Consider the following 22,786-nt stretch of genomic DNA (forward strand, 5'->3'; position numbering starts at 1 on the left):
TCATCGGTGCATACCTGCCTCCCTTGACTCGAATCAGTCGTACCCTTCTGGTCCTTGAAGTAATATATCCTCTGCCGTACTTCGCATCCTTAACGATAGGAAAGATAGATGGATGCTGAGCTCAACTTTGAGCTAGAGAAGGGGACCTCCTTTCACCTCCTCACCCCCTCCACCTCTCACCTTTGTCATTTTGTCCTGCCTTCCATCATCATCATCATCTCCTCCATGTCCATTTTCACTCTCAAACCTTGCTGTCCCAATACTCCGATGTGTCCATGCCTATTCATCCTCCTCTTGATCCACCTATGATGCTCGCTGAACTCATTCCCCATGACCCAAAGAACAAACTACCTAAGAACTATCAAGCAGCAGCCAGAATGAAGAAAAACCAGCACGACAAACAACAACCTATCCAGGCCTCCGGAATCCCAAGCCACGCCAATTCCTCTTCCTCGGAGAGTATAGCCCCAGCCAGTATCTTGGCTCAAAAGCCGGCGGGTTTACCTCCGAGATCGCCCCTGGCAGTGTCCATCATTGTCAAGCCCGCACAAACTCCCTCTCATCCCATTCCCCAAATTAAAACCCCCATCTCGCGGTTCCAGCAAACATGCCACACCTCCAATAGCCAACAACGACTAGCTAACAGAAAAGACGAAGTCCTCAAATCTCCCAGAAACACCTCACTCGAGGTTCACATCCACCGAATACTCCCCCAGCCTCAAATTCTGACACTGCAAATCATACATCTCCCCCTCGCGAACCTTGTTGGCCACGATATCAACCCTCGCCGGGCTATCCTCCATGAACTGCCGCACGAGATCAACCGGCACCTGCGAGTCGTCGCAGAACCGAAACCCAAAGTAAAAGATGATCTCGAGGTCCATCTTCTCCAGGGCCTCTGCCACGAGGAGTCCGCCGTTTCTGTGGATGCCCTGCCACTCGTCGGCAAGTTGGGAGCCGTCAAATTGAGCTTGCTCTCGCTGTCGCAGTATGGTGATGAATTTGTCAAGCTCCTCGACGTGGTATTCATAAAACTGACGCGAGGCGAGGAGCTCAGGGGAGTTGCTGACGAGCCACAGAGGAGGATTGAAAAGCTGCAGAGGCACGACACGACTCCATTCCCAGCCCAAGACGGCAACGATGCGCATATCATCGTCGACAATGATGTTCCGGTCAACAAGGTCACCGTGGCAGAGCACAAAGGGCTCGCGGTCCAGACTCTTGTCGAACCACCGATAGCGCACGAAGCGGTCAAACTGGTATAGGTAGTACAGGGTCTGCTCGGCGTCGTCGTGGTCTTGGGTCACTGCAGGGCTGCTGTAGAAGATGTTCCACGCCATGGCCAGCAATAGCGACACGTACTCCGTAGCTGTGCGTATAGGGCCTCGAGGGCCGCGGACCTCTCGTACGCGCGAGGGCTGCAGGCCTGCCAGCTGCTGCAGGTTGAATTCTACCGAGACAGGACCTTGGAGGACGTCGACCTCGTCTTCCTCAGACAAGGCGAGAACTCCAATCTCTGAAAACGTGAGTCTTCGCAGCTGCAGGTATATATCGGCCAGGCCTTGGTACAGAGTAGTCCGCTTCTCGACCGAAAGGCCCTGGATTCTCACGTCCGAGAGCGGCGTGCCCTCAACGTACTCGAGGATGACAAACGAGGGGATATCAGCATCGTCTTCGTCATCGATGTTCGGTGCTATGACCCTAGGGATCGGTATCGTCGTCTGAGACACCAAGCTGCCACAAGACCCATCCGTTAAACCATGGTCTCATAAGGGGGTAACTAGATGGGAGCTCTCAACTGCATCGTCACCACCTCTCTCTCGACCAGCTGCTGGGCGTCAAAGGCCAGGCATGGTGCTATAGGTACGCGCACGACCCAAGAGTCGCCGTTGGGGAAGCGCACGTAGTAGGACATGATGAAGCGCCCGCACTTGGGCGGCTGGAAGAAGTCGCACTCATCGCCGTCGTGGTACGAGCTCGCGAGTCGCCGGATCGCAGACTCGTCAATCGTCTCGATGAAGCTATCGCGCTCCTTCTGGAGGCGGTCTTGGGCTATGAGGTCGACCATTTGGAGAAAGCGATGCAGAAGACAAGATGGGTTGATCGGGGGCCATCTTCAGCTTCAGCTTCAGCTCTCCTCTCGGGCGCATGCAGAGTCGGAATCGAGTTTGCCCGCAAAACCGTGATTGGCTTATCAAGAGCCTGTGAATACGAGGTTTGCTGCTTAGCAAGGCTCGGCTTGATTCTGTGTAACAAGACAGTGTCCTTGAACGAAGGTCTGGATGTGAACACGATTCCTCAACGGATCAGCATCAAGTTATCCAGGGACGGGAGTTGTCTGACCACGAGGGTCATGTTGGCTGGAGAATGACCAGCTGAAGCAGATGATCCATGTGTAACATAGATAACATCCCAATGTGCAGAGTTGACGACTCCAAGTTGAATAGTCGCTTGACCACACAAGAAGCCATCATCTCTCCCAACACAGACAGTGTCGAGCCTCTCCCCTCCCCTTAACCCCCGATAAACTCCTGGCTCCATCTGCTCGCGTAGCTCGTCCGTACTAAGGCCAAACCCCTGTCGCCTGTTGGTCCAACCCTTCCCACCCGCGCGGCCCTTCCCGTCCCTCTCTCCCGCAAATGCTGGGCCTTTCCAACCCTCACGATGCATCACGGCCGACAGGCTCAGCCTCGACCCTCGCCAACGTCCAGGCTTCAAAACAAGTCGCAAATCCAACATCTTTTGGGCCCGGAAACGATCCCGTCGTCCCTATCCAGATCCTGACCCCTCACACAGTGTGGAGCGTCTCCCTCCCCCGGACCCCCGGCCCGGCCCAACCGCTGCCCTGCCCGCATTAGCCTCTTTGAGGCGACGAGGAATGGCTCAAGCGAGACGTGCCAAAGTGGGAACCTGGGGAGCGCAATGAGACAAGGGCGACGAGTTGACGCTGTAACGAGCTCGACCGCCCAGATACCACCAGCGCAGTCTCTTGGTGGGTGTTGCGAGTTGCAGGAGGGAGCAAGGCAGGCTTGGGGCCTCACTGTGAATTTGGCCGGAGCCAGAGGGACCAGTAGTGGACCAGAAGAATCAAACAAAGGAATAGTAGTAGACGGTAGGTCTGAAGGCCATGCGAAGAATAGAGAGAGTGATGTTGGTCCAAAGAAGCTGTTGACAAGCAACCACATAGACGGGCACTTGGATCATAGCTCCATTGACTACATTGTGCCTCGGGATACCCCCAGCAAGACGCCAGACCACGTGGGCATGCTCTAGAGTCTCTCAGTCGCTCATTCTCTTTGCGCCTTGCAACAGCAAAGGCGACAGAAGGGAAGGCTCGCTGTCAGAGCCCGTTCCAACGGCCCAGAAGCGATCATACCGGCTTCTTCAAACACCTTCGACCAGATCCAGCTTCAACTATGAAGCAGCACCAAAAGTCGATTGCTCAGCTGCAAATGTGGAGCCCATATAGGCCAGCAACAACCGGCCAACTTCCAACTATGCCATGTATGAGCGGCAACAACCAGTCTTGAACAGGCACAACACTCGTTGTTTCTGAATGTAGCTCGACGATAACAAGCAGCTCAGTAGTATTGGCACTTGTACCATGTCCTTCTGGGCTTGTTCGCAACTCGAATTGTCGAAAGCTTGTCACTAGACAAGGCCAAGGGTCCAGTTCGCTTAGATAGTTGTGCGCAATGGCTGTCCAAGTCAAAATCCAACGACGCCAAAGGAGAAAGACAGCGCAACGGCCAGCTCTGAACAACTCTTCTGGGCCCCCCGGCTCCTCTTTTCTTGAGGCTCCTGCTCTTGTATAGCAAATTAGCTAATCTGCTATTCTTTAACTCTTGTACACATCGTTCGCTTCGAGGCCGCCCCCGTTCGTTCGAAGTCTTGGGTCGAGGTATATCATTTCGGTGACGCAGGGGGCACTCGAGTGATGGCTCTTGCCAGGTATTCGCGACAGAACCAGCCAACTTGACCATGTTCCTCTCAACGGGCCATTTAACGCTCCAAGCAGACTCGGTAGGAACTTCGAAGGTCGAATACCGGTTCTAAACGTTCAAACTCCCCCCGTTAGCATCGTGATCATGACCAGAGTCCGAGGTATACGCAAGCAAAGCCACAACTCGCCGATACTTCAACGAGTCCAATCATCAAACCGCCGATGATATCGTCGACTCTCCAAGGTCGTCCCTGGGGCAAGAGGGTGCACAACGGCCGACTCGGAACGTCCCGCCCACGCTTCCAACGACAACTTCCGTTCTTTGAAGCCAGAGTTTCCGAGGGATGTGTTTGCCATGTACGAACTTTCACAACGAGTACAACAGGAACGCAGGAGGAGTGCCAGAGCAGCTGAGGACAATACTTTCCGTCTCCAAGTCCGTCAAATGATCAGCCTTAGAAGGCCAAGAGACCAAACAACAAAAGGCAAAATAGCCAGTGGCGTCAAAGTCCACAGGATAGATCAGCCTTGGGCAGTTCCTCCTTTGTTCTCCTACCTCGTGTGATCCACGAGATTGGGCTTCAGGATGGCAGACGGGCTCCTCCCCCCTCCTTCTGCCGGAAGTAGTAAGAGGGAGTCGAGAACGAAAGACGGTGATGCCGAGAGGGGCGGGGAGTTTGATCAACGAGGACGCGTCTTTCTTGGGATGCATGGAAGAGTTCAAGGTTTGAAGGGGAGAATGGGAGTTGCCAGTAATCAACTTTACCCGTGGTGTTGGTTCCTTCCTCTAGAGCGAGAGTAGTCTGTCATCCCGTGACGTCCCGTCCCCCGGAAGCGGGAAGGTTCCAACATTCGCACCTTCCATCCTTCCTCTCCCATCATCATCATCAACATCATCATAACTTCTTCCCGCTCTTTTCTTTCCTATTTCGTCGTCCGGAAAGTCCACCGCCACCCGTTCTCGATCCCGTGTCTTCGGTCTCCCCGAGAAACGAAAGCGAAGCCATCGCCAAAAACAAAAACAAACAGAAAAACCTTGAAACCTCGCTTAAAGGCTTTCTTCGACGTCACCTGCATTCCAGCGCCTCGAAAAGCCGTTTGCGGTCTCGACGCGGGAGAGAGATCCACAAGCACGGCACACGTCGTCGTCCGTTCCCTGTCCAGCTGAACGACAATAGAGAGAATAGCAAAAACAGAGAAAGAAGCAAGACAAGACGGCGCGGGTCAATAGGCGTTAGTCTTTTCTGTCCTAGTAAACCACACGCCCCGTCTAGATCTGATCAAAGGGAGAGAGAGCGAGCTGAGGCTTTCGATGCGTCCCGAGCATCTGGCCTAGATCGAGGGTGTAGAGGGAGCATCTAGACTTGCACTTCGATTTCCGGGCATGTGGGAAGGGCCCGCGCAAACTCCGCGCCTCTCCGATGAGGTTAATCGACTCCCGTATCGAGATCTACATTCCAGAGCTTTCGATTTAGAGGAGTCTCGGCGCGGGGAAGGGGGCGCGCGATCTGGCGATGGGCAGGTGTGGTGTTTGAGGGGGAAAAACACCAAAGAGTAGGTCATCACGATAGTAAACTACCGAAACCACCCCCCTTTTTCCAAGTCATCTTAATATCATCTCCATACCTTACCCAGCTACGATACACTCCTACGATGACATCTACCGTAGCATGCCATATCCCTTCCGCATTCCAGCAACTGGTTTCAGGCACCGCCCAATCTCTCGAGTTCCAAAGCCTCGCCTCACTTGTCTAAGACAATTGTCTCTCCCTCCCTTCATGTCAAAATGTTTCGGAAGGCGCTCCCGCTCCCGTCGGGACGATGCCTAGTCCCTGATTCACATTCTGCCTCTCTCTCTCCCTTGTTTCCCTCCCGTCATCAATTGACATTCGTAGATCAGAGACAGAACACGCCCCCCTTTTCCGGTTGGTCGTGTTTTTGTTTTTCGACACGGCTCTCTAAACGAGAAACAAAATCTCGGCACAAATTCTGCCGTCCATTTTTTTTCTTCCAAAGTCTCTAATCACAAGCCGGACCTTTTTGGAGAAACATTGCGAGCCTTCTCCCACCGCCCCTGGTAGCCTGAATGTCAGCTCATCAAATGCCTCGCCTACTTTGATTATCAACATTTGGATGACACACGGGAACGGAAATGCCATCGGGGGGCTGTGCTGCACCCCAGGAACTCTACTCTGGAGCGTAGTTTCACTTCTACACTTCCCGTCTGCCTCAACTCTATCGGCTTCCGCGTGAGAGAAAAAAATCTTCATCACCAACACTGTTTAGCATCCCCCTTTTCGCTACAAGGTCAATTGACCCAACAATCACCAGAAACTAATCCTTCCTCCGCCCCCTTTTTTTTCTTGTTCATCGTGTCCGCAGCGCATGTGATACTGTGGTGAAAGATTAACATGTCAGATTACAAGGCTCTATCCGAGTCAATGCTGCCCAACAGCCAGTTCGAGTCATGCGTAACACCTCCAGGCTGTCAGCGCTGGCCTTGCCGTTGATGCCGCTGCTGCTCTTCTCGCCAGCCTCGTTTGGCGTATCTGCATCAATTGGAACTAAAAGACAAACATGGCCTGAGTTGAACAATGACATCGTGACCAACCAACTTGTCGTCGCCCAATCTTGATTGATGGCTGAAGCATCACTTACATGGACCAACTCGAAACTTGTCACCACCCCCTTCATGCCCAACCAACAGAGTTGCACGCAGCAAGGGACAGTACAGTACAATCCACCACGGGCCATTCCCTTCTTCATCTCGTCTCTTGTCAAACCAGTCTTTCCCCTCTCCAATAGCGCCCGTCTCATCCGCCAAGCCCAGGCGAGAGAGAGGAGGGAAAAAAAAACCTTACCGCCTCTCTCACACTTCCACGCACACCCCCCTCCTCCTCCCGCCGTTTGTTCTGCCTGGCTCTCACTCGCATGGTGCCTCCCTCGCTAAAAGGGAAAAAGAGGCTCCTCCCCCTCATCGCGGCGCCGGCCGCCAGATCAGGCCCGGGCCCCCCCTCCTCCCCTTGTTTCGCGTGCCTCCCTTCTCGTTGTTAATACCGGACTCTTTCTGAAAGCAACGGCGGCGTACGACTAAACCCTTGCCCTGCCCTAAGCTGCACGCCAGAGACACCGCCGTTGGGAAACGGGTCCCTGGGATTGTGATGCATCACAAGCAAGGGGGGAGCTAAGGAGGAGAAAAGGAGACGGGAGCAGCTGCCAGAATCGGGATCGAGGAGAACAAGAAAAACAAGCCTGTACGAGGGTCTCTGGTTGATTCTCCCTCTCTGTAGACAGTGACTTTGAACCATCTTGGTCAGGTTGCTAAGCTCGGGCTTCAGGCTTACACCCGCTCGGGCCAATGCACACCTACCTACTACTTGACTAGATGTGGTGTTGTAGCGGCAATCTACGGCTACGGCTCGTACCTGAGGCGAGGGTCTCTTGTTAATTACCTTTGGTACCTACAGTACAGTACCTGTCTACCATGCTGCGCTCCAAGTAAAGCAAGACATCCCTCCTTCATTCAGCACGTTTTTTCCCCATCTAGTTGCGGTAAAGCCGTCCGTCGAACGACTCTCGCAGGTTAATAACTCTCAAGTTGATTAAATCCCCAAGCCCAACCGTGCCCTGTTGATTGACACCCCCAAAGGGTACGGTACCAACAAGAGACAAGTCAAGTCAAGTCAAGCAACAATAACAACCTTGTCCAAAATCTTCAGCTCAGACCAACAACAACCACCCAGCCCAGCCCAGCCCAGCCTCCCCTCCCCTCCCTCCCCCTAAGACATTGTCTCGCTTGAACACATCGACTCCAGGTCATGTGCCTTTCCCGTCCTGCGCTGTCCCCTGTTGTCTCCCCTTCCTCTCTTGGACGCAAACGAGCCCAACAATCACACTCACACGCCCCCTCGAGGACCAACATTCCATTCTTCTCTACGAATGTATGTACATACAGTACAGTGTTCAACTGACAGGGCGGGCCCCGGGACCATCCACCACGGGGCGCCGAAGTGCACGCGGCGCGAGAGCCACAAAAAAAAAGACGTTGGAAATGGAATTCCATCCAAGGAAAAAGCTCCAGGGGGGAGAGTGTATGCAGTGCTTCAACCTAATCGTCCGCCTCAGCCTGGTGTTGACATGGGGCGCTTGACAATGCCCGTCGTGGCTTGTATTGACACCCGAGTAGTTAATAAGAGTCTCTTTCAGCCAGCCTTCAGCTATTGTCTCCTCTAGCTAGCTGTAGTAGTGTATTGCCTCCATCTCATCGAACTAAGGTAGCTAGTAGTCGTTGGCCTAGGCTCTCTCCTCCCGCCTTTTCATCCCGTCCTCTCCATCCGTACCGTACTACTACTACGTGCTGCCTAGTTGGCACCACGGACGGCCTGGCCATGTGGATTCTTTCCTTCATCTTCCCTTGCCGTCTTTCTTTCTTTCTCCCTGCCACGCCCCCTCCCGAGCCGCCCGCCCCATCTTGAATGTCGCCGCCCAGATGCCTCTCGACGTCTTGTTGGCCTGAACCGGACTGCTACATACGTGCTAGCTCAACCAGCGCATGCGTGACAAGCAGCAACAGTAGACGCCCTTCCCGCTTCCATTACCACCTCGACTCTTGTTTCTCCTCTCCTCTCCTGTCGTGTCCCCTGCCCATTGACATACCCAAACACTCTCAATTGCTCGTACTGTACTCTCTTGTACTATCCCTACCCCTGCAAATCTCACCACGGTATCTGCCGCGCAGCCGCCGGGAGTCTTCGGGTGACACATGACGACCTTGCGTGGACCCTCACCCCTACTGTAGAGGCCCTGGCTTGCCCTGGGTCTGCCCTGGGTCTGCCCTGGTCCCTGGCCCTCTTTTTCCATCCTGGCCTTGCGTGCGTAGCTTGCCCCCTTCTCCTCTCTCACTCTGTTCGTTCCCCTCTTCTTTCATGGCCCTTGTCCAACCCTGGAATCGTCCGTCCTCATGGTCACCGACACCCCTGCTTCTGCCTCTCTGTAGCGCCCCTCCCCTCCCTCTCCTCCCCCTCCCTTCGCTGTGCTTCTTCTGGTCTGTTGGTTGTGCTTCCCAACCTCGAGCCATTCATTGGATACCATTCGTCCGACTCTCTCCATCTCCTCCGGCCAGTTGACGGCTAGAGATCGAGCCATTCACTGCCAAATGGAAAAAGAAAAAAAGTAATAATAATAAACCAAGAGAAAATCAAAACAAGAAGAAAAAAAATAGACACCATTGATCGTGCATGCAGCCAATCACACCCTTGATATCAACTACTCCCACACCCTCCACCCTGACAACCTACTCCCAGCCCAGCCATACTGCGTACCTAGCTCCAGCTTCACTTCACCTGCTGTTCACGATAGCTTCAAGTCCTGGCCAACACGCGTAGCAATGCTGTTTTTTCTGGCTGAGCAAGATCTCGATTACACTAGACAAAAATTCGACTCGAATAACACAGCACAAAACTTCAACAAAGCCACCCGTCCCCGTGCTCCCGCTGCCTTTTCCCTTTTCTTTTCCTTTCCCATCCAGTTCCCAATCATCCATAGCATAGCTTCCGTAGCTGTGTCTTCCAGTCGCGCTCCAGTGCCTGACCGTCCCTTGAGCTGCTTTTCTGTTTCGCTTGCGCGACTCGCCTGACCTCATAGTCAAGAAACACAACCATCCAAGCCTCCATAAAAACACAAAACTGAGCTCCATCATCGCCCCCGAGGGCGACAAGAGAAACCGGAAAATCAAATAGGTGCAACGTACAAAGGGCATTCCGAGGGCATCAAAACAAAACAGAACCACATGGTGCCGTGAGGCTATCCGTCTTTCCTGGAAACACAAAGTGACCGACCGATTACAACATTGCGGCGGCTTTGCAGCCACTGCTTTTCGGACAAAAAATCATCAACCATCCAAAGAAACGAAGAAAGCAAACTCGACAGCAAATCAAGCAAGCAAGCAAGTAAGCAAGCAACTGAGAAAATCGGCAAAATCAAGCCAAAGTCAACCCGTGCAACCTGGGAACCGAACCATTCAAGGAAAGGGGATTGTTCGTTGCCAAACTCGCGTCTTTCTCTAGGCCATGACCTCTTGTCCTGTATCGTCCTCAAGTTTCCCGTTCAGTTTTTTCGTCTTATCTTTTTGGTCACGCTCCTGTCGCTTCCCTTCCAGTGAGAACATGAGCGTGCTTTGGAATTGAAAAGGGTATAAAAAGCAAAACAATCGTCATCAGCTTGTCGGCAGCCATCCAGCAGTAACCGAGGGCCTCGTCGCTAGGCGTCGTCAGGCGGTTTCGATCCTCCCTGTTGACCTGTCCGGCAGCGTCAACCTATTCTTGGCCATCTCGTCAACGGCTGGCATCTCGTCGTCCTCCTGGCTGTCCTGGCAAAGGTCGATTCAATCGCTCGATCATAGTCTTGTCGATGTCATTCTGCTCCACCAAGTTGCTGAGGCTCATAATCGACTGGTTCCCGCTCTGCTGCTGCTGCCCCTGTTGCTGTTGCTGTCCCTGTCTCGCAGGAGTCGACGCGCCACTGGAGCCGTTCTGGCCTGTGGGAGAGCGGCCACCGGGTGCGGAAGCAGCGTAGCCTCCGCTCGTCGTAGGCTGGGGTAGGGTGCCGCTTGTTGGGTTACGAGGGCTCTGTCTCGGGCCCCCGTACGGCGGGTATCCAATTCCACCCGGGCTGCTGTGGTTCGAGAATTCGGCCGGAGACCTTCTTCGTGGGTCCTCCTCCAATGCGCTGCGTGGTGGAGGCAGTCGATAACCCTCCTCCTGCTCCTCCGAGGTCCGGCGGCGCCGGCGTCCGGCAACTTGGCTTCCATCGTCGGTTCTTGCGTCTCCGTAGGAAGAGAACGATTCTGTCGGCGATTGAACAGGCGCATAGTAGTTTGCCGGAGGGTGAGCATTCGGGTGCTGCTGGTAAGTTGGGGGAGGGGGTTGCTGAGGCGGAGGAGGTGGGACGGTGCCTGGCGCCAGGGGTTGGCCATATGCTCCAAACAGCTGAGTGCCAGGAGGAACACCTCCGGGGACTGCAGAGACTGGGATGAATGCGGTCGAGCTCGAGGAAGAGACTGGCTGGAAAATGCATTCTTGGTTCATTCTGGCACAGTTCTGACACTTGCCACCAGGAGCGCTCTGGTAGCCGCTGCATCGGATCTATAGACAGTCAGTCACACGCGCACCGCTACATACGTTTTCCACACCGACCTTTCTCTTGCGGCAATATCGACACGCAATCGAGGTACGCTGGCGAGGCGCGGCTTGGGTCAATTGGGGAGGGTTGCCAGGTCCAACTTGAGGGTACTCGTAAACGCCGCCAGCGAGGTTACGGTAGTTCTGGTGACCATTTGGCGGTGGGGGACCAGGCGGCGGTTGTCGATAGTAAGAATGGGCGTAGTAGGGATCCTGAGGGTAAGGCTCTTGCCCATAGGCAGGGCGGCGATCATCGTAGTAACCACCTCGCTGGTCCTGTGGGGGAGGAGGATAGGCCGATGAACGCGGGTCAGACTGCGGCTGCAGAGGCGGGAGATACGGCTGCTGTTGCTGGCCAGGCGGAGGCTGCTGCCCGCCGGGAGGCGGATAACCGTTGACAGCGTTGGGAGACGCATATCGCGGATCACTAGGGTAGCCTCGGGGTGGTGCTGCAGCAGGCGGGCCGTAACTGCGCGGGTCGTGAATGGATGGGAGAGTAACAGAAGCAGCCATGGTGGCCGGGTGAGCGTCGGGAGGGCGCTGGGCGGTTTCTGGGGGAGGAGGGTAATGCGACTGAGGTTGAGATTGGCTCTCGTTTGGACGGCTTTGCTGATGATAGTCTTGCCGGTAGCTGTCGTCGGCCATGCTATGTTGAGGCGCAAGGGGCCGCTGACGGGCGAGTGTGGTTGACTGGGATTGAACCAGGTGCGTTGGATGGAGAGATGTGGATGGTCAGGCTGCGACAGAGCATTTGGCGGTGGACAAGACTCGAGAGGGAGCGGAGCAGAGCAGCGCAGCGCAGCAATTGGCGTGGACAACGCCCTTCTTGAAGTGTCGTCGGAGTGGCCGAGGCTCACGAGTCAAGAATGAATGTCTCGGCGGGAGATGACAGCGGATTCCAGAAGTCTTGGGACCGCAATGCCTGAGGCTTGATTCCCGAGAGGCGGAGGGTGAGTTGTCTCTGACGCGGGCGGGAAGAGTGCGGCGGGACAGGCCGACAGTTATAGCGAGGGATGGAAAGAACCTCCGATCTGATCCACGCCGTCCGTGTGAGGAACCAGGAACCACCAACCGTAAATGGAGCCTGGGGTTTTTGGGGATTGTGGATTGAGGACCGGGACTGGGGGTGATGGAGGGGGGACACTCTGGGCCCTTCCCTTCTGTCGGGCTTGGGGGTGCGGAAATAGTCAGCTGAGGAGAGAGAAATGCTCCTTGACGAGCGAGCAGGTGAAGCGAGCCCAAGCGAAGGCGGGCAGTAGAGAGCGAGGTGTCTGTGTCTGTGTCTGTCCGTCTTGTCTGCGACGACAACGACGACGACTACGACGACGCCCTACCTATAGATGCACAGTTAAAAACAAGACGCTGGCCCTCGGAGGCGAGTTGCAGAACAGAGGAGAAGCGGAAGGGGAGAGAAAGGATGAAGAAGAGAGATGGATGTGTTGGAAGCAAAAGACATTGGAAGGCAAGGAAGGTAGGGTAGGAACTAACTACCTATGCCTACGGCCTGCCTACGTCTGGTCTGGCACTGGCACTGGCACTGGCAGCGAGCGACATGAAGGGAAAGTGGAGAGCCAAGGGAAGGGAAGGGCAGAGAAGGGGGGGTGCGAGTCTAGCAGAGGCATGTGCGAGGGCTGCCGAAGGATGGAAGTTTAGAGTGGGCAAGTGGCGGAGACGATGGCGGGAATGTAAATGGGACGGATGGGCCGGTGTCGTGCCGTTCCCAGGGAGCCGGCCCCAGCTAGCACCAAGAACCCAGGCCTGCTAACTAGCACCAGAACCCAGCAAGTAGCGTAGCGTGCGCCGCCGCCGCCAAAGGGGGGTAAGGCAAGTCGAGTTGGGGCGAGGAAGAAGGAAGAAAAAAAGAGACAGCCGGCGTGCTAGGTAGCCAGGGAGCCGGGGGAGGAACTCCAGCGGAAGGAAACGAAGCACGGAGCAGGGACCAGGGCATCATCTCTGGCGTCAAAGTAGAAGGAAGGGCAAAGGGCGGGACGGGAGATGAAGCGACCGACTAGAAGCCAGCACGTACCAGGTAGTAGAAGTAGCAGCAGCAGTTGTGGCTCGATGTACGAGCCGGAATGAAGCCTTACTGGGGACTCTTAAGGCTCGAGGAACCAACTCGCTTCAGGCGGATTGGCAGCGATTGGCCTTGTAGATCTCCGTGAACCAGGTTGCTGATTCAAGGCAGACGGCGCCTTGAGCAAGACCACCAGTGTTGAGTGTCTTGGTAGGGAGCAAAGAGAGAAAGGAGCCTTCTCGTGGGTAGTCGGACGGCGTGCAAAGCTGTTGGCCCTGTGGCCGAGAGGTACTGGCTCCGTGTCGAGGACTACGTCAGACAGAGGTGACTTTATATCTGAGAGGTTCAAAGACCAGAAATGCGATCAGGCAGGGCGAATGCGTGACTCCGCGATACCCAGCGGGTGTGAATAGACTCTACTCAACAATCGTGTTAGACTTTTTTTGCTGAAGCATGAAGAACTCTTTCGATCGATCAGAACTCATTGAGGACAGCGCGTCCCTCCCTCTGATGGTTGGTTTCGTATCGCCCCGTGCCTCTTGTCACTCACTCGCATCTGCACGGGCGATTGTCGTCTGTTGGCCGCCCAGTGCCTCCTCTACGCTCTGGCCCGGCCAACTATCGTGTGTTGTTGGCCGCCCGGAACGTGCTCTCTCCACCGCAACAATGTGCTTCTCTGCCAGGTTAGGGTGGTTGGTGATACGCTCGGTGAAGCCTCTCTCACTCAAGCCATACACGGAAACCTAAACTAACCTGGCTCGGAGATAACTGAAGGATGGTTTGAGTCAAGGTGAAAGCAACAGCGCAGGCATCGGTAGAGACCAAGAGACGGCGCAAAGCTCGATCAAGATGAGACTTGAACGAGACAAAGACAGCAAGGCAGAGAACTCAACAGCAAGGGCGCGGCAAGCCAAGGTTTAATTCCCGTGGCCGTACCCGTGTTGGCTCAGGTGCCATGAGTTTCGCTCGCCTCTCGCCGCTCGCCGCCCGCCGGCTCGGTCAGCAATAGCCACGCCGCCAATTGCTGACAAGTCGATGTTTCCCGAAACAAGACAGACGCCAGGACCAAGCAAAGGGAGAGTCGGAGGGAGGGATGGATCGGAACAGCAGCAACAACAACAAAACACACATCACACACACAAAGACATACCTAAAATATCGGCGGAAGAGAGATCGGAAGCGGTCTTGAGGACGGAGGAGGGTGGAGGAGATGGCGGGGAGGGAGAGAGATGGAGAGATGAAGAGAGCGCAGCGCGGCAGAGGGGCGGAAGAAAAGGACCCAAAAGACGACAGAAAGCAAACGAGGAGGACGAGGAGGAGGGGCGTGTGAGTGCGACTCTTTGAATGGTTGTTGGTTGTGTTGGAGGGGTTTTCTGATTTTGGCGTGTTTGGTCTGTCCCAGCGGTATGGGAGAGTATGTCAAGGTCAGGCCAGGCCAGGGCCGGGGGTACTGTCCAGCAGCCTGGTGCAGGTGCAGGTGCACGGCAAAGCAGAGCAAAGCAAGCAAGCAGGGCCAGGTGCCGGGTGCATATCAGGTGCCCAGCAGGTATGGATTCAGCCCTCTTGTCTGCAGCCGTGTGTGTTGCGCTGCGTCGTTGTTGGTGCGCACAAACCGAGCGAGCGATGAAATAGGATGGATGGGTGGGTGGATGGATGGAGAGATGGATGGATGCTTGCTCGGCTGTGGCAGAGCTAGCGGTACCTTACAGCAGTCGACCAGATGGCGGCCGAGGCGGCGACACGGGTGACGGTGGAGTCGATCAGGGAGTCGCCGAGCAAACCCAGCTGGACTGAACTCGAAAGAAAGACCAAGTGTCTGTCGGCTCGGTGCGTCAGGGCTTGGTTGGGAGGCGGCTTCGGGGCATCGAGGGAGGGCGTCTCATCGGAGGGCGACGTATCCGTCCACACAATGCCTAGGCAGTTGGAGCCTTTGCCTTCAAACACACTCCGGGTCCGCTAACGGCGAACGAACGAGGGAGAACACAGTCAGTCAGTCGAGGGTGGAGGAGGGGTTCAGCCGAGTACAGTGCGTGCGTGCGCCCCGGAGAGCGACCTGTGTGTGGTGGGCCTTGTCCTACCCAAGAGGGGACAAACAAAGTGTGTGCGCAACCTGTGTGATGGATGGGAGGAAGCTCGTGAAAGCTAACCTACGGGTTGCGTTGTGAGATGCAATGCCCAAGATGGTTGAAGGAAGGGTAACTACCCGGGCGGGCAGTGCGGCCTGGAAGTGACCGAGCCTATCAAGCGATGCAGATGTAAGAGCTGTGCGCTGAGCTCAGACTGATTAGGCTCGGACTCGGGCTCAGCCTGACCAGAGACGTTGTGTTCAACTGTCAAGCAGTGAGAGAATTGTTGCTAAGAGGATGCAGGATTCGATTCACGCATTGGATGGATCTTGGGTTGTCATGTCGTCCGTCGCAAACAAGATATACCCCCAAGGGCAACACAGCCCTCCCAGTTTGCACCTTCGAGATTCGCCCAATCAAGTCCCTGTCGAGAGAGATGCTGGGGTTCCTCGACGCTCCTCCTTCTGGCCTGGGGACAGGGACAGGAGAGCAGATGCTGCCGGGACGTTGCACCGCGGGCGGATGGTCTTGGGGTTTCTGGAGCCCTGAGCCTTGGGCCGCTGCGTGGTCTGGGGTCCCGCGCTTGTTCCCGACGGCGGGTTGCAGAGGCGGCCGCAGGATGCACCACCAGTGTGTGCGAGGTGTGTGGACAGAGCGAATGGGCGTGCCACTCGGGCTTCTGTACTGTGCGTGAGTGGGCGTGCAGCCCATCTCTCTGAGCCGGTAGTGCGTGGCATGCCGGACAGCAGGGGTGGATGTATACATCCGATGATGATGTAGGAGCAGCGCAGCGCGTGGTGGACCTGGCAGAGAGGACTCAAGCCCTGGTCGTGGCCGTGGTCGTGGGACCTGGTCTTCCTTGGGTGGACCTCGGCGCGGCGGACCTGGGTCTTGGACGACGACGGTGGAATTGACCGACGCAATCAGTTAGCGTCTCTTTTCATGCGAAGCCCTTGCTGTCATTCATGCAACTTGTTCTCGACCGCTGCTTCGTCTCTTGTCCGCCAGGTGCCTTTTCTGCGACACACTATCAACGCATCGCATGTCTTCGTTTGCTTGCCCCTTCTGCATTCGAGGGCCCAGTTTCTCGACAGCCCGCTCCGTCGAGACTCGGCGTGTGAGAAGCCAGCTGTCCCATCGGCTTCGAAGCCCGGCCAATGCTCATCTGTGCGTTTGCGCGTGCGCGTGAGTGTGTGTATGCGAGGAGCCGCAACGGAACGCCTGCCATAGGTGTGGCGGCCAAAATAACCTCCTCTCTTCTCTGTTTGCTCTGTCTCACTGTTGACAACTTGGACTGCATTGGCGGAACCCAACGTCCTTCAGCTACGGCGGGTAGAACCATCGATGTCTACTGTGACGACGCTCGAGGGCAAACACCGATTCGGTCATGTTTGCGGATGGTTGCAGGACGGCTGCATGGACTCTCCCAGACAGTACGCGACTTGTCCCGAACTGTGTCTCTTGTCTGCCATCCAGATTCGCCGTTTGGGCCAGCAACAAAGCCAGGGGTTGAAGGCGTTGCTTGCACGGCTTCTTCTGCCTCGCCGCCATCTCGAGGAGGATTGCCCAGAGCCCGCCCACGCAAGGATGCTTCTGCTGCACTGGTTTTCGTGCCTTCAGCCTGGTGCAAAGTGAAACTGAACCGCACAGGCACAGGATGGGAAATGAGTTCCAGTCTCCCCTGGCCAAGATTGCCGCGCCGACCGGGGCAGGTTCAAATTGCAACCAGCTCCAGGGCGGTTTCAAGTGCACAGATGGCAGATGCGCGATGCACACCTCGGGCGCCTCCTAATGCTGCGTAGTAGGCATGGCATGGCATGTACGTAAGTGCGAGGTTGTTTCCTGGTGGCGGACAACGCTGGGCGGAGAACAGCAATGTTCGGTGTCCAGATCGATCTATCCGAAACCACGATTAGGTTCAAAGGGTCCCATCTACATGTCCCCCGAGAAACTCGCCAAGTCGGAAACCCCAGTGGCGTCACCTGCGAGCCCGGATGTTGGAAACTCCATCGGTTGAAGCAAGCTCATCGGGTCCAGATAGGGGCCAGAAAAGGCGGCCGACACGATGGGCAAGAGATCGGAGAATTGCCGATTTCAGATGCTTAATCCCGCCGGTCTCAAGGGGAAAAAGGCCAGAAGATGATGGTGATGATGCATGACGGCATGCCGGGAAGACGGGAGCAGGGTTAATTCGCCCTGGCCTCGCCGTCCGTTGTCGCGGGGGCCACCTGGAACGGTCCGGTCTGCGCTGGGACCAGTGAATTCTCATCCCATCCGTTCCCCATCCATTCTAGCCCCAGGGTCCGTCCTTCGCTTATGGAGACCACCTTAGCCACTGCCGCCCTGCGACAGAACCGTAGGATCCGCTACGCGACAGCGGTGTCGGGGCGCTCGTGGTACGCGGGGGCGGTACGCCGTCGGTACTTTGAGATCTCGCTTGAGGCGTGCTGATGTGCACTATTCTGGGGCTTGGTCTTGCTCATCCAGATGCTGCTGCCATGGTACTCCTCGTGTACATCTCCAACCACGAGTCTTGAAGAATGGCCCTAACCCAACGGGACCCCGCGGCCGAGTGACGTGCCGCTCTCGTACAGTAGCGCCCGGCGGCAAGGACGATACGCAATGAACATAATTGAAACTCTGAGCCAAGGCAAGGGATTTGCACGCACTTGTTGAGCTCAGGGACTCACCGGGGTGGGTATCCATCATCCACAGCAGCCAGCGTGAGAAGATAAGAGAGCAATGGTAGATCGACCGGGGAGCGTGTTTCGTTTGCTCACCGCTAAAATCTGTGAGGGATGGCATTGCAAACGCTGACCGGGACCAAACACGGCTTGGGATGCGAGGTGATGAGCCGGAGTGTCATAGAATGAGGAGGATGAGACATGTTTGCCTGCAAAGGGTATGCCTCTTTCTCAGGCTAATGTCCCGTTCTTCTGGCAAGGTCGCTCCCTCGTCATCACAATGACCATCAACCTGATCCAATTCCCGAGATGTTGGTTGTCTTCCATTCCTTGTCGCTACTGCATGGCGCCCTGCGTTCTTGACAGCCGGTGGCGCCAGCTAGAGGGGGGAATCTTGCACAGATGAACGTGGCTCTGTAGAGTCCCAGCCGCTGTCGTTTCCTTGGGCTTGCCCGCGAGATGGTCTGGGCAGTGGTCTGGGCAGCCTAGTTCCGCCAAGGGGTCATGGCAGCAGAGGTCGCGAGTTGAAGTCACTCGCCCACCGCATTGGTAACAACATCCATGTAATCCACCACGCCACGCGCTGGAGTCCCCTCCCTCTATTTGACCCCATGACGCCTCGTTTTGGTTGTGGGAATCTGCTTCACTGACGCTTGTCTTCCAATGTCAGCTTGGTTGGACCGTGGAAATTCTGACAGGTCACGCATCCCCTGCGGCTAGCTGCTGAACGAACACGGGCATCCAGAGCGTTCAGTCTCGTCCGTCTCATCCCCTTGCCTTAGTCCGTGTCAGTGCAACCAACATGCGAGTTCCCTTTCCAATGATTGCGCGACATGGATGGGGACCCCGTCGGAAACTGTGCGTAGATGGGCAAATGCGAGACAGTCTGTGTGAATTCCACTGGGTTTGCCAACAAGGAACAACTCCAACTTCTGCATGCTCGAGAAAACGGCGATCTTGGTGCGCAACCTCCCGAGGGGCTGATAGGCTGTCACAGGCGGCTCGACGCCAGAACCCGTCAGCTAGTGACGCCCATCTGAGCCGGCACTGTCGCACAGCAAAGTCCCTCGCCATTGTTTGCTCCATAGATTGCCTCGTGCCATCATGATGACCAGAACGAACGCTTCGCAGGCAAACTACAGCAGCTACCCTGCATTACGCCCGAGGAGGTCCGATGGCTGCGCTTTGATCTGCGCCTTGTCAATTGCAGCAGCGGCCCAGCAGCAGCCACACCAAACAGAGCTCGCATTGAGGAAAATGCAGCGTTTGATAGGAGTCCCGTGAGAAGGTAACCGGCTTACCAGCAGACAGCCAAGACGCAACCTTGTCTGTAGCTCAGTCGGTTAATTGATTGATCTTGGATGGCCACCGATAATCGCCTGCGAACCGTCCATGTGGATGGCAACCGACAAGGGGCCGACAAGGAAAGCAACAAAACATCCGAGTTGACCAAAAGCATCGCCTCGCATCATGGTCATCCGCATCTCTCGCGTACTCGCAGACTTGTGACTCTCAAGCGTTTCGTCATTGTATCCCACGACTCGATCGGACGAAATGAACTCAAAGCGCATGTTGATACCCGTTACCCCCACAACGCCCGTCTTCTGGGTGGCATCTCTCATGCACGGCGGTTCAACCCGCAACTCTCGAGATAGCGCCGGGCCTGACAACCAAACTCGCTGGCGAGACCCCGCCACGCACGAGGTGTTGACCCGCGGGGGTAGGTACCGTCCGTTCATCCTTGCCCCATCCAACGTGTGTGTGCCCTTGGAGTTTTCCTCCCTGGCTTCTTGGGCTAGCGCCCCTCCTCGACAGGGACCAGGTGACGAGCACCCACACGACTCATGCAGGTCGACTCAGCTCCATGCTCGCCCATCGACGTCTTAGTTGGCCCTGGCTCGAGGTGGGCAACCAGTCACCAGCCTCCAACCACACAGTACGGGTTCTGGTCAACCCAACAGAACGGGTGCCCTGCGCTTTAGATCGGGCTATTTTCTTCTCTCGGGTTCATGGCACGTCTCGTGTGAGGTCGACTTTTGGTGGAAGTGTCCGATGACCTCTCCACCCGGGACATTGCCCCTCATCGTCTTCACCCCTCTGTCACTCTGAAAGAAGAAAAAAAAAGTCTGCTCCATCGCCATGACGATGCAACCCTCCACATCGCTCGAGATGCCTCGCCATGGAAACACCGAGGGATAATACATGAGCTGCTGATTGGTGTGTTGGCTTGCATCCGTTTGACCTTGGAATTCGTACCGCCAGGGCGGTGCGGAGAAGATCTCCTTGCGTGCTCAGACAGTGCTCCGCAGGAAGGGCCGCAGCCTGGTTGTCCGCCTGCCTGTCTCTGCTCAGTCAGTGGCTCCCCCTCTCACCAGGCGTAACTATCAACTCTCCACGCTCCCCTCCCCGAGAGCCGTTGAGATTTGACGCCCTGTTGTTTGCTGATCGGCAGGAGTCCCGAGGCTGACGTAAAAAATACGCCGGTCGCAAACACCCCAAGCCATCAAAACCAATTCACAAACACGACTGACATAGCGTTATTGCTCCCGACGGTCTAGGCATCGCGGTCACCAACAGCAAACGCCCGCCGATTGGCGACCATCGCGTCATCATCAGGACATGGCGGGCTTGTTGGCATCCAAGGTTTCCGATCGCGGAGCTGACCGAACCGACTCAAACGCCGTGATGGCCAAGAGTGACGAGTGGACCGACAGGTCGATTTTGGCGACACGACGAAGCCTGGGGTTGGCCACAGCCATTGGTCAACAACGTATCGATGGGATGCTGGATCGTTGTGTGTCCCGTTTGCCGTTGTGTGTCACGAACCCTCTTGTGGAGCGTGGCTCCGATTCTCTGGAAACCGAAAAAAACTACCAGCGACGGACCTTGCTCGAGTGACTCCCTGTCGCCAATCATGTGTGAGAATTGCTTTTTTCATCCCTAGCCACATCCAAGGCACGGGAGCGGCGGCCCTTGGGGCTCCTTTAGCTCTGAGCAATGAGAGCCTTCGCCGAGGGGGGTGTCTTGGGTCTGGCGGAGTCCCCAAGCAACTCCACAACCACTGACAAGCTGAAATGGTCACCGCTCCTCTTGATCGGGACCAGTTGCAGGAGGAAAGGCGCTGCAAGAAAAAGGCAACGTCAAGTACGGACTCTGACGCTGCAGCACCCCGGCCAGATTGTCATGTGTTCCAGGTGGGAAGGGCCGTAGGTCAAGCTGGTTGCGTCAGAATACCAGCGATCTTCAGAAGGCCCAGACCCCAAACACTTGGTTTGACACGACTGGGGGATCTTTCCAACGAGACCAGGGACGAGCATGGCCTGAGCCGCCCGCAGAAAAGGCTCCTCCCGTCCCTGCCGCGCACACCCAAAACACAATGCCCCCTTCTCAATGCATTTCTTGCTTTCCCATTTGCTAGAGCTGCAGATGTTGCCGACCGACCATGTCGAGCACCACCAACCGGCAATGCACGATGTTACGTTTTTGCCTGACTGCGCAGCTTCTAGCGCAGCTTTGATGTCTGCGGGACTTGTATGCGTGTCCATCTGAGTGGGATGTGTGGTCAGTTCCAGCATTTGCTTCTTCCTTGGCTGGTAGCGTAGCGGCGTCGGCCATGAAATGGAGACGTGCGTGGAAGCCTCCCACAAACAGACTGCTGACCGCCAATGAAGCAACATTCTCTAATGCGGGTGGGAGCAAACACTCAACCGCATGCTGGTCGATCACCTCTGCCGCTCCATTCAAGCACTTGTCTTTCACGTCGGCCTCCCTGCAGGCGGCTGGCCTTGTCTGGATTTTGGGAAACCAAGGTTCGATGCGGGATCGCTGAGGTTATGCTTCTGTGAAATATGGTTCACTCGTGCGCCAGACTGCTGCAAGAACAGCTCGATGGTGTCTCGGAAGGGGGGACGGAGTGAGGCTGACGGATATCGCCAGGGATACCTGATGAGGTGTGTTTGATGTGCTTGTAAGTTCCGAATACATGCATCTCCTGCAGTTCTCTCCGACGATGGATCCCGGTGAGCCTTTGAAAAACGACTGGCAACGATACCGCAAGGCGGCGACCGCTCCAGGGGCGGCAGTGTCATGAGTTGCGACTCTGGCTTGGTGGATCTGGGGTGGTCTGAGCCAGACGGGGCATGCGGCTTCTAGGTGCGCGTCGGGCCGCAAGGGCTGTCCCGCCCAAGCCTGCTTGGGGAAGGGTTGAGGAAGTGAAGCTCGGCCAACCCGGCAAGCCGCGTCAAGCCTGCTTCACGTGAGAGGTCGACTGAACATCAAAAGAGCTGCGGGACGAGACTTGGTGCGGAGATGTGGCAGCCGATTTTGCCAAGGGTGACTGTCTTGCCCACATTCGGTTGTCTTGCTGGATAAAGAGGGCTGCTGTGCCACAGTTTGGCAGGAGGAGAAAAGCAAGCACGGGCAAGGAAAAGGAACAATGCTGGTCGACAGGATTGGCTCTGCACGGCGCTCGTTGATCATGACCGAGCGGTGTTGATGTGAAACAGAGCTCCGCTTCTTGACATCTCATTCGCAACGCAGGACACAAGGCCCGGGACACTGGTATCCAGCAGCTTGGCATGGCCGGAGCATCATAGAACGGCAACATGGCATCCGGATTGTGGCCTGCACGGTGTTGATGCCGAATAGCTTTGGTAGTAATTTTGCGCGACAAAGCAACAAAAAATAGGTAGAGCTATGCGTTATCGAGGGGTCGATTGGCTCGTAGCCTCGAGTTGCGACCCGCCGACCAAGTTGAAGGGGACAGCGTGTCGATGAGGTCCTGCAGCTCTACATGCCGAGGCGGATTGACTGACCACACCAACTGAGACACCTAACAACAGATTGAGTTGAGAGACCCGGCTGCAGCCCAGCGAATAGTCCAACATGCCAGCCTCCAGACT

The 22,786-nt window shown here is 56.0% G+C and overlaps 3 protein-coding genes across 3 annotated transcripts; all 3 read right to left on the reverse strand.

Moving 5' to 3' along the window:
* Window positions 1-680: 680 nt before the first annotated feature.
* MRS44_004383 (uncharacterized protein) lies at window positions 681-2,068 on the reverse strand (the record flags this gene model as incomplete). Its single annotated transcript, XM_065622182.1, has 2 exons — window positions 681-1,721; window positions 1,814-2,068. The coding sequence occupies 2 exons, from the start codon at window positions 2,066-2,068 to the stop codon at window positions 681-683; spliced, it is 1,296 nt and encodes a 431-aa protein (XP_065478254.1).
* An 8,207-nt stretch (window positions 2,069-10,275) lies between these two features.
* Window positions 10,276-11,766, reverse strand: MRS44_004384 (uncharacterized protein; the record flags this gene model as incomplete). The annotated part of the gene is made up of 2 exons (XM_046268926.2): window positions 10,276-11,085; window positions 11,137-11,766. 2 exons carry the CDS (start codon window positions 11,764-11,766, stop codon window positions 10,276-10,278), a joined length of 1,440 nt encoding a protein of 479 aa, XP_046136491.1.
* Window positions 11,767-15,617: 3,851 nt separating this feature from the next.
* Window positions 15,618-15,938, reverse strand: MRS44_004385 (uncharacterized protein; the record flags this gene model as incomplete). Its single annotated transcript, XM_065622183.1, has 1 exon — window positions 15,618-15,938. One exon carries the CDS (start codon window positions 15,936-15,938, stop codon window positions 15,618-15,620), a length of 321 nt encoding a protein of 106 aa, XP_065478255.1.
* Between the last annotated feature and the right edge of the window lie 6,848 nt (window positions 15,939-22,786).

This window comes from Fusarium solani (genome assembly GCF_023522795.1).
Source record: "Fusarium solani strain SB1 chromosome Unknown bctg00000002, whole genome shotgun sequence".
Classification (NCBI taxonomy): domain Eukaryota; kingdom Fungi; phylum Ascomycota; class Sordariomycetes; order Hypocreales; family Nectriaceae; genus Fusarium; species Fusarium solani.